Source organism: Vombatus ursinus, unplaced genomic scaffold, assembly GCF_900497805.2.
Source record: "Vombatus ursinus unplaced genomic scaffold, bare-nosed wombat genome assembly UNPS02007284.1, whole genome shotgun sequence".
NCBI lineage: Eukaryota > Metazoa > Chordata > Mammalia > Diprotodontia > Vombatidae > Vombatus > Vombatus ursinus.
The window spans coordinates 20,695,001-20,712,721 of record NW_020947062.1 but is presented as its reverse complement, the minus strand read 5'-3'; the positions used below and the strand labels follow the sequence as shown (position 1 = coordinate 20,712,721).

Below are 17,721 nucleotides of genomic sequence, written 5' to 3'. Positions count from 1 at the left end.
GTGATGTACTGTATGTTATACAGATAATAAAAGCCATGACAGTTTTGGCTTACATTCTAGAGAATTTACTACAGAATGAGTGAGATTTTAGATAGAGAGGGAGCTAAGGGGTGGGCATGTGCTAGGTGTGTGTGTGTGTGTGTGTGTAATAGCATGAATGAATGTAAAGAGAGTTGCACAAGTGTATTGGGGAAATGCGATGGGGAAATAATAAGAGAGAGATGAGGTGGGAGAGGAAGACTGGGACCATGGAGGGCCTGAAATGTGAGGCTGCATTTGCACTTGATAATGATGTGAAGATATTTGAGTAGGGGAATTTTATGATAAAATATATGTCATATGGACATGTCATATTATATCAGGAGCTGTGAAGTCTTCTTTTTCCTCCCTTATTTCAATATAAACCAAGAGAGTGTTCAGCTCCCTTTACCCTGAATAACAGAGGAAACAGTCAGTTACTATGAAACTTTTTATACAGTTCTCCCCATAGGCATTCCCAGGTGGAACAATCAGGGAGGAAATTAGCCAAGTTTCTGGATCTGTGGGAAGTGCTGATCCAGGTGGGAAACACACCCCTGGGTATGGGGAAAAGGGCACAGTCATCCTAACCCAAGCTGCAATCAGCGATGCCTGAAGGTGAAAGAAATAGGTCCTTTGTGAGTTTACCTGACTACTAAGAGAACTTTGAGCCAGAAGGTTGGAGACCTTCTAAGTCAGGTATTTTTAACCTGGGGTCTAAAAATTTGTTTGAAAATATTTTGATAACTGTATTTTGTAACCTTGTGTATTTTATTTTATGCATTGTGTATTATGGAGACTGAGGCTCTGGAAAAATTCTGATTCCTCTGGAAAAAGGGCTAGTGAGAGCTGGAGGGAGTTGCAGGTAGAGCAATGGAAGGAGGCTGGAGAACTGCCAGGGGCTGACCATACCTGAGGGGAGTCTTAGACAGTTCTAGGAGGATGACTATGGGATGTCTGACTCCCAAGTGATTGAGGTTATGCAGGTCTTTAGGGGGAGGGATGGCTTACTGGAAGATGTCAGTATCTTTCCTTAGTTGTTTTTTTGTTTTTTTTTTTGCTTGAGTTTTTGAACAACATGCTCGCAAGGGGAGTTTGTAGCAACATATACCAGGGGATGCCAAACAATGAAACTCCTATAAATCCCCTGGCATGGACAATCAGGCAAGCTGGTGAGAACCACCCTCCCTGCCTCCCCCCCCCCACCCCATGTCTGTGGGTTTTTTGGTGTCCCACCCCTTTCCCTCTCCAAACCTCAGTTTCTTCATCTTTAAAGTGTAAATAACGCTTGGATTATCTACAACAGAGTGGTTTTGAGGAACACATGCAAATGTTAACTATGTTAATGAGCACAAAGAAATATGAGTTATTACCACTGTTCCTATTTCATGTGTTGAAGCTCAGAATGATGTTTCAACCAGGAAAGACTATTATGCACACTTTGGTATTTTCACCAAATGCATATGCTTTCAGGAAGTACGACATTAATCAGACATTAGATAGCAACCCCTCTACCTTTTTGTTTGTCCCTGTCAAGGGATGAATTCCACCTGTCCTAAGTCCTCACAGCCTCACTGATGAGGCCTTTGTTCTGGTACTAACACAAACTGATGGCTAGTTCACACACCTGAGCTATACCTTGTCTTGGTCTTTATAGGGAAGGTTAGACATGGGATCTATGGAGAGGAGAATGGATAGAAAAATATAGAGAGGGATTTACAAACAGATATGAATTCTGTTCCAAGGAGGGATCATGTATTCTAAAGGGAACCCAGAAGGGCTTGCTAGTCTAAGGTCAGAAGCAGAATAATCTTTGATGATCTTTGGCATGTATTAAGGTGTCAGCTCTTTGAGGGTCAGAATCTCACCTTGGCTATATCTATCTTCCCCGGGACTGTGTAGCACACAGGCCTCTACAAACAGAGGGTATCTTTGCCAACTGGCCCCCCCCCAACCGAGAAAGAGGGGGGGGGGGAGAGAGAGAGGGAGAGAGAGGGGGGCAGAGAGCTAGATTAGGGTCCTGAGGTTGACTGAGGGAGAAGAAGGGTGCCTTATTTTTTTTTCCTTAGGCAGTTGTGGTTAAGTGACTTGCCCAGGTCACACAGCTATTAAGTGTCAAGTGTTTCATCTGAGGCTGGACTTGAACTTAGGTCCTCCTGACTTCAGGACCACTGGTCTATCCACTGCACCACCAAGCTGCCCCCAGGGTGCCCTCTTCTACATCCTCATTAGTCTAACTGCTTTCTTGCTAAATCTAAAACATAAAATGCTGCAAGTAGAGTCAAGTATAAATCCTACTGTCTTGCAACAGATGCTTCTGAGATATCTACGTTTACAAAGACAAACCCTACTTTCTCCAATACTAAACAGATGCTTTACTGAACTTGCTTTGAACATGACATAGAACCGTGGGGGTAGTGGACCTTTAGAGTTAGAGAACCTGGGTTTGAATTGCAACTCTGCTATTTACTAACCTGTATGACTTTAGGTATTACTTTATCACTCTGGGCCTCAGTTTCCTCATCTGTAAAATGCTAGGGTTGGACTATATGATCTCTAAGGTTCCTTTCAGCTCAAAATCTATGATCCTCTTGAGAACATCTGGAAGTTTTTTTTTTTTTCATTTGGTGGGGGGAGGGTGGTCTTGTTAAGAAAGCAATACGAGATGGAACCTGGCTCTTAGGCCTACTCTTTGGGGAATCTTTGAAGGCCCCAAAGAGGTCCTTCTGTGGAGGGTGAACCCTAGAAATAACTTAAGTTTTTACAGCTTTTGGAAGCAGACTTTCTTTGTCAGCTCTACTTAGGTTAAGGATTTTTTTTTTTTTTTTTTTGCTTTGCCAGGCCCATCTAAGAGAAAGCTGACAGACTCAGTGCTTGTTTTGATTTGTCTTTTTTTGGCTAGGCAATGGGGCTAAGTGACTTGCCCAAGGTCACACAGCTAGTAAGTGTCAAGTGTCTGAGGCCAAATTTGAACTCAGGTCCTCCTGACTCCAGGATTGGTGCTCTATCCATTGCACCACCTAGCTGCCCCCATGTCTTTTTTTTTTTTTTTTAAAAAGTATTTCAGTGACAATAACTTTTTTTAAAAAAAGATCCCTAGACCAAAAAACAAAACAAACCCCCAAACTTCCTCTGAGTACTAAAGAGAAGGTCTAAGTACAGGTCAGGTTAGCCCTGGGATCTTCTCTTTTCAGAGACCTTGGGTTGTATGACAACCTCATGAAGACCCTCCTATGAGGGATTAGAATGGACCAAGGATGGGCTACTCTTCCCCTTCTTCACCCCTAATGCTGGCCCTTTCTCTCCCCTCCCTCCTTTTCACCCAGGCTTGTTTCGGGCCTCTTCAGGTGAAGTCCCCTTTGACAAAGGGCTTCTCTCGCTGCCAGCTCTTGCCTCTGATCCAAGCATTTGGATCAGGGTGGGAGAGGATGCTCTGCAACCTCTTTAGGTGATTCCCATGGAGGGGGGACCAATATTCTCATTGAGCATCCACAGGGAATCAAAGACAACTCAAGACTTTTTTGGAAGTGAAAACTCCCTCCAGAGACTTCAACTGAATAGATATTTACTATGCTGGGTGCTGTGGGGAAGGCAAAGACAAACATTCTCGCTGGCTTCTGCTGTTGAATGCATTGGGAGGCAGAGCTATTAGAAGAAGCAGTGCCCCTCTAGACCCTTTGGTTCCTCAGGACAGCCCCACCACCATCTTTCTTCAGTCCCGGTCCCTTCTTAAACCATTAAACTAATTCCTCCACACCAGGAATTCACCCAGTTCAATGACTGCGCAGATGAAAACATGACTCTGCTTGGAGAAATGTTCATCTCCAAAAGAAGAGCAGGATGCGGGCTAGTGGGGCTGAGAATGTACTGCCCAGGCTGATGGAAGCTTGCAGGCTGTCTTGTGGGAGGATAGCTCAGGCAGGCTCGAGAGTGGAGTGAAGATCTTCCACTTAAAAAGAAAACGTAACTTTGGCCTGTTCCAAAGGGGGTAACTCGGGAGGCAAAGTAGATTACAAAAGGTGAGGAGGAAGTGAATTTCTTGGAAAGAGTGGAGATCTTCCACTTAAAAAGAAAACGTAACTTTGGCCTGTTCCAAAGGGGGTAACTCGGGAGGCAAAGTAGATTACAAAAGGTGAGGAGGAAGTGAATTTCTTGCATAGGAGACAGCCTATGCAAAGGCTGGGGAGATGGAACATTGTGTGTTGAAGAACAGCAAGGGAACCAACATTTCGGCTGGCTTGTGGAGCGTGCGAAGGGAGCCCTATTCAATAAGCCTGGCGAGATCATTTGGAGCCAAGTCATGAGGGACCATCCTGACTCTAGGCCTGTTTGTGGGATGTGAAACCCCCTTATTCTATACATAGACCCAGAAACGATGAGATCATAGGACTATGTGAAAGGGCAACATCCCAATAACTCATGTTTCTTCGAGTGCTTGGGAGTCACAGCACCTTGGCATGATGCAGCTGATCACAATAACAGAGCCAAACAGTGCCAATCAGGCTGAATGATAGCATAACGGAGCAGTCAGCCACCACCTTACTGAGCTAGGGCCTCCCAACCTGGCCTGCATCATTAACGAGCAGGGACAAGTCCCCTGGGACTGAGCTAGGTTTGGAAGGAGACCTGGGAGAGGGGAAACTCCAGCTCAAAGTGAGGGAACAGCCCGCGTGTTTCCACAGCTCCAGCCCAACAACAGCAAAGAACTTTTCTCTGCTTTGGCTAAGCAGAAGAAAAAGTAGCCTGCCTGCCATGGTAGTCTTTGGGATAGTGAGGGGTTTGGGTGGGGAAGGAATTTCTGGTCCAAAAAGCACTGACTGGAGGTTGGAAGGCTGCCCATCCCAAGCAAGGTGTAGGGCTTCAGATGGGAAGTTTTTAATGGAAAAGGTGCTTTTCACTAAAGCCATTAGAATAAAGCCCAACTCTTTTAGCCTGGCATTCAATGCTTCTGTAAACTGCCCTCAACCTACCTTTCCAACCTTTATCTTCCACCACTCACCTACGTGAACTATCTGTTCTAGACAGGGTGGTTTCCTCTGTCACCCCACACTCACTGCCACACTTTTGAACCTTTGATCAGAATGTCTGTCTCACCCAGGAGAGAGCAAGTATGGTGGAGTTCAGCTGGACTGGGATTTGTCCATTATCATGGACAAGCCACCAAGTCTCAGTTTCCTTATCTATAAAATGGGGATAACAGTACCTGTAGAACTTACCTTGGAGGATTTTCGTAAGAAACAAATGGGGCAATGTTTGTAAATTCATTGTGAACCTTAAAGGGCTTTATAAATGCTAGTTGTCACCACACACTCCTCTCTTATTCTCTAATTCTTTTCTACGTGTGTCTTGTCTTCCCGACCCGATTGTGAGCTCCACTATGGCAGGGCACATCTCCCTTTGTCCATCATTCCCCTATGCCCACCAGCCCTCCCTGCTCATCCTTAATCTGGCCCCACTGGGATTGCTAAGTAAAGGCCTGCAGAGCTGAAAAGAGAAGTTAAATGCAGGAAGACGAAGAAATTCTGCAGATGGAGTGGGGTAGGGATGGTTCAGAAGAGGGCAGCAGAAAGGACACTGGGTTTGCAGTTAGAGGGATTTGGATTCCAATTTCTTTCTGACACAACTTGTATAACCTTAGGCATGACACTTAATCTCTTCAGATCTTGGGTTTCTTCATCTGTAAAATGGGGTGGTTGGATCAGATGACCTCAAAAGCTCCTTTCAGCTGTAAATGTATGATTCCATGTCTTAGGTAATGTTAGAGGTGGAAGGGCTCTCAAATCATCTCATCTAATCCCTTTCACTGGATGGGACTTAGCCAAGGTCTCACAGTAACTTAGAAGAAGAGCCTGGACTACCTTAACTGAGGTCTCCTGACTACCAGTACTGAGCTGATGTCAGACTACCTTTCAAGGCAAATGCCTTTCTTAATCTGCCCCAGGCCTTGCTTTTCCTAGGATAGTGCTGGTTTGCTCTCTCCCATGATCGAAAGCTAAGGGACTCATGGAGCCCAAACATTTAGCTCTTATTAAGGCAAAGGACAGGTCTTAGCTGTCTCTCGGGGGATACTCACCTTGACTCTGCTCTACTCAGACCAGGTGATTCCCCTCAGGGCTGAACTTTCCTTCACCTCTACTTTGCAGATGAGGGAACTCAGGCAATGGGGGTAAAAGAGGCAAAGATGCAAGTTTAGCCTTGATGTGAATTTCCTAACAATTAAAGCTGTCCGAAAGTGGAAGTGCTTGCCTTGGGAGGCAGTGGGCTCTCCCTCACTTCAAGCAGAAGCTGAACGACCCCTGTGCAGGTATGCTGCAGTACGGATACTTCTTTTGGGACATGGTTTGGACTAGGTGACCACTGAAGGCACAGCTGGTAACAATAGCTATAGCATGAGGGGCTTCGAAGCCCCTAAACATCTTCTCTTTTCCCAGCCTCTTGCTGATGACTCAAATTCCTCTATAAAAGTGCTACTGCTTTGTGTTAGGGTATTTGACAGAAGGGCACCCCATAAAATGAAAAACGCCTAGGGGAGGGATAAAAAAAGCCAGCCTGAATTAGTCTACACTCCTGCCTCAGTTCCTCTGCATGTAAAATGGGCGTAACGATTCTACTCTCTTCTTTTAGGGCTGTGGCTAGTATTAAAAGGCTGTGCTTCACAGAAGGTGGAAAGTGCTGAGGTCAGCTGTCCTGTTCTCAGCCTTCCCAACCTAGGCCACAAATAACTTCTCCTAATGGCTCCCTCTTTCCAGCTTCAATGTGGTCCCTGGAAAGTTTGCCCTATTAAAGCAGTGTCCTATGGGACGCTGCCCTTCCCCCAAACTCCCTCCTCAACCCCCACCCCCTTCCCCCGCCTGCTTTTCCCAGAGAACTGGGAGGGTGGTCTGCTTTAGCGCCAGTATCATCTAGCTCCCCCTATGTACGTGGCTTTCGGACTCAACAAGTCAGAGGCAAGCTCTGTGAAAGAACACTCCGTCCCCAACAGCTCTGAGACGAGCCCTCCCCTCCCCTTCTCCCCCACCTCCTCCTCTGCCCATGTGACCCAGCTTGATACGGGTCCAGACCACAATCACAACAACTGCTGGAGCTGCTGGCCAAGGGGCCAGATGCTGGAAAAGGGCTCTGCAGCTCTCAGCTTATGGGGCTGAGCTGTGGGATGGGGAAGGGGGTGGGGGCAACCAGGCTTCTGGAGACCCAGAGCTCCCTCCCTCACTGGCTGGCTGACTGTTGCTGCATTTCAGGCTTATTAATAATAAAGACAATGATGGTAATTAGCAAGAGTGCGAGCCAAGTCTGACTCCCAGACTCAAAGAATTCTGGAGCAGGATGGGAGGGACTAGGGTATAAGTCGGGCCAGCAGTATCTGAAGGACAATATAACCAAATCCCAAAGACTGACTGGGCGGGTTGTTTTCTGTCAGGGGCACTGGGGCTGGGGCTCACTGGGCTATAAACAACTCAAGCTGTCAGAGCCCAAAGAACATGGCAGCCAGAAGCCAAAACATTGATGCTTAACCTTTGATTCTCTCCCAAGCCTCAGGCAAACTGGTCCCGGTGCCAGGACAACTGATCCTCCAGTTTGCCAGCCCAGATGTGCCCACTGGCCCACTGTTCTGAACTGCTCTGAGTGTGCCATCTGAATCCAGATGGGAGGAGACAGACTGAGGAAGGGAAAGTGGAGACAGTTTTGTACCCCTCCTCCCCAAATCTTCTTGGAATTCAGCACTGAGCTCTGCCTCTGGCCAAGCAGAGGACCACCTGAGACTGGTTTCTAGCAGTTCCCAGCCAGCAGTCGCACCCTGGACACTCCCTAGGGGGCAGTTTTGCACAGTCCAACAGTTATGGGCTTACTCACAAACAATGCTCTTGAGGGAATCTGTGGGGGGGGGGGGGGATAGCAGGGAGCTGGTAGCTTCCCTTGTTTTACAGAAGGCATTGCAAATTTCTACCAACCCATCCTGCATGCCCTTCGAGGCTCTGCTTAGATTGTGCCTCCTCTATGAAGCCTTCCCCAAAAACTCAAACCAACACTGCTTGCTCCCCTTTCTGCCTGCCCAAAGCTCTTACTGTCTATCCCAGAGACCTGATCACTTTTTTATATTCAAATTAGCACTAACATAATACTATGTAGCTATTTTGTGTTTCATCTTCCTAGGAAGACTGTGAGCCACTTGAGAGCATGGCATGAGTGCTTCTCTTCTGTCCTCCCTAAATTGGGAGCTCCCTGTGATCAAGGACTAACTTTACTTCTTCCCATTCTCTCCAAAGAAGAGTCAAGCATAGGCCTGAGCACAGAGAAGTCATTCAATAAATGTCTTTATAATAAAGAAACTTTCCTTCCAATCTGAGAACCCTGTTACCCAGTCTTGCCTATCTCCCACCTCCCCATCCCTTGGTCTATTTGTACATTTGCAACTGACTGAAATATTGTGATCTCCCAAGAGTTAAGGGCAATTGGTACCATCCAGACCAAGTCTCAAGACTGGAATGAGGGGAGAATGTGGGTGGGAGGAGGTTGTCTGCCTACTGCTGCTTTGTGTAAGGGTTGCAAAAGCCTGGGAAAGGGCAACCCAGCTATCTCCAGTCCCAGGAAGGGGATCCTACCTCGATAAAGATCCTTTTCAATAAGTCTCATCTGAAGGTGGAATATTTGTTCCTGAAGTTTGCAGATGGAGTGTTTCATTTTCTCTCGCCTTGTCACCATGTAGCACAGATTTCTAACCTGAGGAGACACAAGAAAGATTTCCCACCTTACAGAGTGACTATGAGAACTACCCTTTCTGTTCCCTGGGGGTCACTGAGAAATAGGAAGGCAGCAAACACTGCCTGAGGGCCACCCTGGACACCCACAGCCCTTCTCTTCCTCCTGGCCTCCAGCTATCTACCCCATGCTCATGGGCATGATAACAAAAGCCAGTGTGGGGTTAGATGGCTGGGGTTGTATTTCAGCTCTGCCACTTTTTACCCGAGTGACTCTGGCCATGACATTTAACTTCTCTGAGCTCAGTTTCCCCATCTGGAAAATAAACGGTTAAGACTAAATGCCATCTATGATCTCTTGTACCTCCAAACCTGCAATCCAATGAATAAGTTAATTCCCAGCCAAGAAACTAGTTGTTTGGGATTCTGGCTCTGATCTGCTTGAGCTGTGGAATGATGGGTGACTTTCTGAGTCTCAGTCTCTTCATCTGCAAAACGGGGAGCTGGGAAGGAGGAGTGTGTATTGCACCCTACCTTACGGGTTGTGACGAAAAAACTTTACAGATCTTTAAGTGACACAGAAATGTTAACTGTGATTATTGTCTAATAATCGTTATAACTATAGTGTTGGAGAAGTATACTGGATACAGAACCCAGGTTAGCTGGTAAGACCCAGGTTCAAGTTCAGCCTCTCACAGACAGACTGTGTGACCCTGGGTTTATCATTCAGTCTGGTACTGTCCCAGGTTATACCATAAGTTGCAGATCTGCTTTGGTAGTGGGGATTTCCTCATCAGAATTCCCTATACCAATGAAATCAAAGGTCCAATGCTCTCCACTTCAAAAAAAAAATAAGAAAGATGGGCTGAGCCATCAGTGCTGATTCTTCAGTTTCTAGGACTCTGTAAGTAGCCTCTTCTGTCCCTCACCTCATTCCTTTAGCTCTGGAATGGGGCTAAGGCACACGACTTAGATAAGAAGCATCCTCTGAGGTGATGATTGACGTGCTTCTGCTCTGAGGCCAAACCGCCAAGTTCTGAGAGTAAGTACTATCATCTGAACACCCCAAATCTCTCCTCTTCTATCCATGGTGAGACGCAGGAGGAAGCAAACTCCCCCCCCTCCAAGTCTCAGCTATTGGCTTTCCTGCAACACTAGCCCCTTCCCCACCGTTAAGAACTCAATCCAACACCAGTGGCTATGAAGAACTAACCTCATTTTAGCCTGTTCCCAATCAGGGGTAAGCTGTTAATTCACCAATTCATCAGCTCCCTGTCTGTCCAGCATATGGCCCCTTCCACAGTGTCCTTATTCTGGAATCACCTCCAGAGGTAACCCTCTCTACATCTCTGCCTTATTCCCAGACAGTAGGAACTGCTTTCCTTTACTTGTCTGGACCCTCAGGGCCTCTCCTTACCCCAGTTCAGAAGTGTCTTATTTTGTTCTTTCTCAACCCACACTATTCATGTGCTGCAGTAGGCTCCTGTCTGGTGCTCCTCAGGCACTACTGCACCAGACTGGGTTTTACTTCTGTTCCTTCCTTAACTTGAGGGTCAGGGACAAAGGACAGGGCACTGGCCACCAGGGCTTCTGTTTGTGCCCATGCCCAGATGTGTTTATGTGCCCCACAACAAGTACTTTAAAGAGCTTCCATCAAGAGTTCTCATGATTCCAGTTTGGGTCTGAACTTGAATGAAGAAACAAATGCCCTATGGCAAGAGGCTGTCTTCCTCCTACCTCCCTACCTTCATCCTTCACACTTGAAAACCTTAACTGGCTCCTAAATTTGGGGACTTGTTCTGAGATCCCAAGGTATTTGTAAAGCCCTGCTCTAAGGTTCCTGATCTAAGCTGTAACATTCAAATGTTTCTATTCATATTGATGCCTGAAGGTCAGGATCAGGCTCTGGCAGAAAAAGGCAAGGGGGATTGGGGAGGTCAAACACAAAATGCTGATATCTACTATTTGAACCCTGCTCAGGAGGGCCAGGGTTTGGGGTTAGAGCCCACAGACTTCTAACATGTCCTGCTGCCCCCACAGTCACATTTGCAAACAGGGACTAGAAATTCCCTTGACTGGAGGCCCTCCAGAGATGCTTTAAGTGCCAACCACAACTGCTGAGCTGAGTTAAGTCTGCAGGAATGGGAGAAGTCTCTATCCAGGGCCTCCATTCACAAAATCCTGGATTCTCAGAGCTCGAAGGGGCCATCGTCTTCCTGAAGCCACAAAATCCATACTCCTGCACAGTGTAGAAACTCCCTCTCCATCAACTCTGACAGGTGGCATACAGCCTCACCTGGAACACCTCTAATGCCTCACAAGGCAGCCCACTGCATTTCTGGGCAGCTCTGATTGTTATAAAGTTCTTTCTTCTACTGAGCTGAAACCAGCTGCTCAGCAACTTTTAACCATTGGCCTCAGCGCTGTCTGCTGAAGCCAAGCAGAACTCGCCTCTTCCCTCTTCCACATGATAGCTCTTAAGGGAAATGTGGCAAACTCAGTGGTGGAGCCTGGCCCAGAAGTCTATTCCCACAGTGCTCAGCCTGGGTCTCTAACCACTGGTCCACCCTGGCACCTGGCTATGATGGAGGGAGCACACTGAATAAAGAATCACAACCTTTGTCATTCTGCCTGGTTCTTGTGGTACTGCCTGGCCTCTAGCCTAGGCAGTTCCCTCAAGACAAGATTCCTGAATAGCAGCTCCTACTCAGCTATAGGAGAGACTTGTAGGCCAAGCAGAATGTCCTCATTAGGATGGTGATACTGATCAGAGTTGTCTTGAGTTCTTCTGAGACTCAAATCATAAGCTTCGCTGTAAAGGGTAGTGAGTCCAGTCCCAGGAAGTGACCTGCCTGCTCTGCTGGGAAGACAGGTTACCTAAACTACCACATCTTGGGCAGGTCAACACCACTGCAGAGATCAAGCAAATACTTCGGCTTCCACAGGCCCAAGATGCAGGAGGGAGAAACCATGACCCAGGGTCCAATCCCTTTCAATCCAATCCAATCCAATCCAATCCAATCCAATGAGTCCCATCGCCACCTTACGGTAAACTCTTGTCATCTTTGTTTCACCAGGACTGGGTCAGAAACATCAGTGCAGAATCCCAAGCTCTTTGGTTGATTTATGTCCACCAACAAAGTCTGAGCTGAATCTTCTATCTGTCCAACTTTGACTCGCACCCCATCTACTTCAGCATACACCCTCTGTTCCAGTTAAGCCAGTCTTGTAACTTCCCTCTAATGTTTACCAGGTTTATAGGATCATAAATTTAGAGCTGGAAGGAACCTTAGAGGTTGAGTCTAGCCCTTGATTTTACAGATGAAGAAACTCAGGTCCAGAGACGCTGACTTGTTGAAGTCATAGAACTGTTAAGTATGCCCAGACTGGATTTGCCAAGGGTCACACAGCTAGTGAGCATTTGTGGCAGGTCTGCTACATACACTATGCCACACCGTGTCTTTACTCCTGTTGGCGCTCAACCTGGAAAGTGTCTTTCTCCCATCAGCCTATCCAAACCTTTGTCCCGATCCTTCAGTATCCAGCTGGTGTCCTCTGACTGCTCTTCTCTGCAATGATCTCACCTTGTTCTGAACTCCTAGGGCACTTAGCACCATATATGCCCTTAGCCTGGTGCCTAGCACACAATGCTTGGTATCATTCTTGGTCTCCTCTGTGGGATCTTATCTCTCTAAGCAAACTGTGAGATTTCTAAAAAACAAACACCTGCTCATAGGATCACCAAATCTCCCGCCTATGCTGTCTCTGTCAAGGTGCATCACAGAGCTGGGGACATAGTCCCTGGTAAATACTCAGTAAACCTATGTTTGATTGACTGGTGATTAAGGGAAGCCCTTGGCTAAAACCTCTGGTTTACTTTCCTTCTTGTCTAGCAATGAGATTTTACTTCTTAGGCTAAGACAGCATGAAAATGCTAAGCTGAAAATGGTTGGAGGAAGAAAGGAGGCAGACAGCTGGATACAGAAGGCCACAGGGGTGGGCTGCTGACTATAGCTATGTCTCCACCCCTGCATACACTTTTACAGTTTGTAAATCTTTTATTAATGTCTTTCCTCATTACTAAAGCTTTGGCACTTACAGTGTAAAAAATAATAACTAGCCATTATTACAGTAAATTCCTCTTGTCAAATGATGACTTCAACACAATTTCTGTTTTCCATACTAAAAATAAAACAAAACAAAACAAAACCCTGGGAGGTGAGGAGGGAATTGATAAATAACAGGTAAGAGAGTTACTGCTAGGAAATTATTTAAAGAGTGTGGATCATTCTGGGAGTGGTCAGGCCCCTGGGTGAGTAAAAAAGAGCAGACTGGAGTACATGAAGCATATGAGGAATGGATCCCTAAGTGAAGATCTTTTGATGCTGATTTTATGTTCAGAGTGCTGGGGAAAGCATGACCAAGTTTAAGTCCTGCAAGCTGATTCTATCTTGGATGGGTGGAGAGGGAGTTCTAGGCAGGGGTAGGTGACTCCTGTCTGGGGAGTGGGCCAAAGAGCTTGTACACCCAGGGTCCCATGGCCAGGCAGCAAGGTCAGCTTTCTGGGAGCTGGGACGACCAAGCCCTGGCAGATAGGAGATGCATGATTGGCATAGTTCTGAGTCCTAGTAGTTTCCACACAAGAAAATGGAGAACTCAGGGAGAAAGAAGCCAACAGTCCTGGATACTGGATGTTAGTATGATTAGTGGGAAAAGTGTGTGTGTGTATGTATACAGATCACAGTCAAGTAGAACCTCTAGACCCTTCCCAAGCTCCAGGGACGGAACGATGTGCAAACTTTCTCCAAAGCTGCTCCCGGATCTTCCTAGCTCCCCCATAAACCATCTGTTGCCGAGTTCTTGGAATAACACTCCAGCTGCCCCTTAGTCCTAGGAAGTCACTGATTAAACGGAGCTCTGTGGGGCAGAGCATGTACGCACACAGACACAGACACAGACACACAGACACACATAGAATCCCTGATAAAAGTTCTTGCCTGGAAAGACGACACAGTTGCTCAGTTACACCAGAGCATTTGTCATGGACTGGCTTTAAGGGATGTCTTTTTTTTTTTTTTTGTCAGCTATGAATAAACAACTCTGAAGAGAGAAGGCAAAGGGCCAAGTCTTATTTCAGTATTTTTTAGGAGTGAATAATCGGAGCTAACTATAAGATGGGACAGTCCAGTGGGATTTAATACAGGCTGACATGGAGTCCTTCCCCAGATCCCTGCCCCTCTGGCAAACCCTATTTGCAAGGAGGCTTGGGCCAGAATGCTGGCCACGAATGGGAGGAAGGGGGCAAAGATAAAGGAATAAACAAGCTGGGTTCAAAGAGGAGACCTCCCTTCCACAGCATGCTGACATCTGACTGAACATGCCCTTCTCCAGCACCCTCCCCCCATCCCCACAATCACCTTTCCTGCCTAATCCTCTCCCAGCCTGCCTGCCTGCCAATCACCGACACTTCGGCAAGCCTGTTTTTGTTAGCCTTCAAACAGTACTTGGCTGTAATCTCTCAGGAGCCTTTGGGGGCTTAACAGTGACATAGCATGCTCCACTTTTTCTCCTGCTGCCTCAGTAGCCAAAGCGGCCTTGCCTATCACACTAATCTCCATTTACCTAGCACCGGACTGCTTCTGCCTTAGGGGCCAGGGCACAACACCACGCTCAAAGGATTCCAGGTTTGTTCTCCCATTTTCAAGGAATGAATGGGCACGAATGTCTCTGTGGATGAGCGCTTCCTAGATGTGTGATGTAAATAACCAATACACATCATCACTGTGGGAATGATTAAGAAGCACAGTCAAAAGGGAATGGGAAGGAGCCAGAGAATGTGATGAATGATGCTCTTTCTGATTTATGGATTGGAGGCTGGGGATCCGAGTGGCAGCAGGACCAGCTTGTGCCAGTCATTGATGAAGTCACTAAAGTTTGCATTTGGCCTGATCTCACTCCCTCTACTCTCTCCCATGGGGCTTTGTGTGCCACAACTATCAAGGATGGAAAAGGCCCCTGGATGGAGGAGTCAGGAGACCTGGGTTCTAATAAGGACCCTGCTATTAAATCACTAAGTGACCTTAGGCAGATTCTCTCATTCCCTTGGGCCTCAGTTTCTCCATCTGTAAAATGCAGGGTTAGATTAGATGATCATTAAGGTCTCTTCCTATTTTAATATCTATGTTTGAGTCGATATAAGCTTAAGCAATGACCTCTCCCTGGGCAATCTGCATTTTTTTTTTTTTTTTGTTTTTTGGTGAGGCAATAGGGGTTAAGTGACTTGCCCAGGGTCACACAGCTATTAAGTATCATGAGGATGGATTTGAACTCAGGTCCTTCTGACTCCAAGGCCAGAGCTCTTTCTACTGCACCACCTAGCTGCCCTGACAATCTGCATTTTTATAAGCCATGGATAATAGTGGGGGAAGGCTCTCAAAATGTGAAAAGCCTTTAGATCCTGGTCACCATTGGTAACTCTGTCCTAATCTTATTTGGCCCCAAGACTCTGACCTGGATGGACCCTCTTCTCTTCCCTCTACAACATCCCTCTGGGTACTCTCATAGGTTCAACTGTCATTGTAATGTAGGTGATTCCCAAATCTACATACACAACTCTGAAACCCTCTGAGCTCTAGTCTGGCATCACCAACTGCCTGATGGCTTTCTCCACTTAAAGGTTCAATAGGTACCTCAAACTCAACATGTTCAAAACAGTATCCATTATCTTCTTTCTCTAAATCTATCCTTCCTCCAAACTTTCCTATTTCTGTTGAATAAACCACAAACCTTCCAGTACAGAGGTTTGCAGTCTTAGAGTCATCCTCACCCCTTACCCCCTCACCGATCTGCTGCCAAGCCATGACAATTCTACACAAAGAACAACTCTAGCATTTTCCCTCTTCTCGCTACTCGCACAGCCAACACGCCAGTTCATTCCCTCATCACCTGTTGCCTGGATAACTGCAGTAGCCTCCCAAGGGGATTTCCTGGCTCTCTTTTCTCCAATTCATCTTCCAATAGCTACCAAAAGAATTTTCCTAAAGTACAAGTCTTTCAATGTGACTGATCAAGCATCTTCAATGGCTCCCTATTGCCACTAAGATAAAAACAAATTCCTTAGCTTGACCTTCAAAACCTTTCACAGTTTGTCTCCAGTATAACATTCTGGACATTTCACTATTAACTCCTCCTTACACACTCCACATCGAAGCTGAAATGGATTAGTTGGTGGCTCCCAAACTTGGTGCTCCATCTCCTATCCTTGTGCTTTCATACAGGTTGTTCCACATCCTGGAATGTACTCGCTCCCCTCTTCACCTCTATCTCACAATACTCTTGGCTTCTCTCAAAGCTTGATTCAGTTGCCACTTCTTTGGGGAAGCCTTTCCTAATCAGCTTCACTGCTAGTGTTATCTTGTTCTTTAAATTATCTCATATTTACATGTTTGCTTAAGTGATGCATCCCCTCTTTTCCCAACAGAATTTACAGGGGATGGTTTTTTATTCTGTCTCTGTACCTTGCACATATTAGACACACAATAAAAAATTTAAGCTGTACTGAATTGAATACAATTAATAGTATTATTTTAGGCAATGGAAAAGATTTTCGGGGCAGCTAGGTGGCGCAGTGGATAGAGCACCGGCCCTGAAGTCAGGAGGACCTGAGTTCAAATCTGGCCTCAGACCGAACACTTGACACTTACTTGACTTGTGTGACCCTGGGCAAATCACTTAACCCCAATTGCCCCCCCCCCCCCAAAAAAGATTGTTGAGGTGAGGGATAAATGTGGCAGTATTTTTACAAGTGGCTTCAACCTCAGGGACCTGTGGATGCCCTGGACCACCAATGCAAAGAAATGACCTGCAGCATGTTTGAGAAAGTAGAATCATTCTGACCAGGGGTGCCTATGCCATGTACCAAGGGCTACTAGTCTAAACATCCAGAATATTCACAGTTATGCTTTAAAGTGTCATTCACTATCAACTCTACCCCTTTGCCAAAAATTAGTTTCCTTTTGCATGATGGGAGCAAAGCAAGTTTCCTGTATGAAATAAACAATTCTTCCTTAAATACCTTTTGTTACCTGTCTCAGTCTCACATTTGTAACACATGAATTTCTAAGTTTATAGAATTATTTTGGAAGCAGCGAAGTCATGGAGTATCTCATGACAATGCGTGGGGCAAGACAGTGAACATTTTTAACAGAATGATTTTTTTTGGGGGGTGGCATGGTCTGGATCTATGGTTTCCTGATGTAGAAATTCCTTCCACTGGTGAAGATCAGCAACTTGGGAGGCTTAGAGAGTTGCCTGGGGGGCAGAAGTTAAGAGACTTGGCCAGGGTCATACAGCTAGAATGGGTCAGAGGGTGGACATGAACCTACCTAGGTCTTGTTGATTCCAAAGCTGGCCTCCTATCCACTATGTTTCTTAGAGGAAATTTACTGATACAGAGAAAAAGACACCAACTCTCCTCTTCCAGGTCACTTCTTGGTTCTGTGGCAGAAAGAGGAACCAAGAGTCTCTCAAAGCCAAAGACAGGGCGGTAAAAGAGGAGCCGTACTTTGAGAATTGGGTGGGCTCTCACAAGGAAATGTTTCCTTTAAAGTCCTGGATTAAGATGAGACGAGGAGGGGAGTACAGGAAGGAGTGATTATCAGACTGACCCAGACCAGCACCCTGTGGCCAGCAGGACTCACCCAGTGTCTGGGTAGCATGAATCTTCTGGGCATGAGACTATGATCATTTCCCAAAAACATGGAAAGGATTAGATGCCCCCAAATCCAGACAGATGTTTGCTAACTGGACTTCAAGGGAGTAATTCCTCTGATGGCAGGTTGTCTACCTATAGCTTAGGTGAGCATGGGGTTGAGTATACAGTTGGGTAAAATTTAACATGTGAGCAGAACATTTCAGGGAGAACAGAAGAAGTGGCTGATGGACTAAAGTATATTTGGTAAGTGGTTGTGGAAGGTGAAATCCTTCAAAAAGTCTTCTTGGGGGGGGG

General features: G+C 46.3%; 1 protein-coding gene across 1 annotated transcript in view; it reads right to left on the bottom strand.

The window, feature by feature from the left end:
- Positions 1–17,721, bottom strand: part of JADE2 (jade family PHD finger 2) — a 181,412-nt gene that overhangs the window by 11,916 nt on the left and 151,775 nt on the right. Inside the window, exon 9 of the mRNA XM_027849039.1 lies at positions 8,619–8,736. Within this exon, the coding sequence (XP_027704840.1) occupies positions 8,619–8,736 (118 nt within the window). The remainder of the gene's footprint in view (positions 1–8,618; positions 8,737–17,721) is intronic.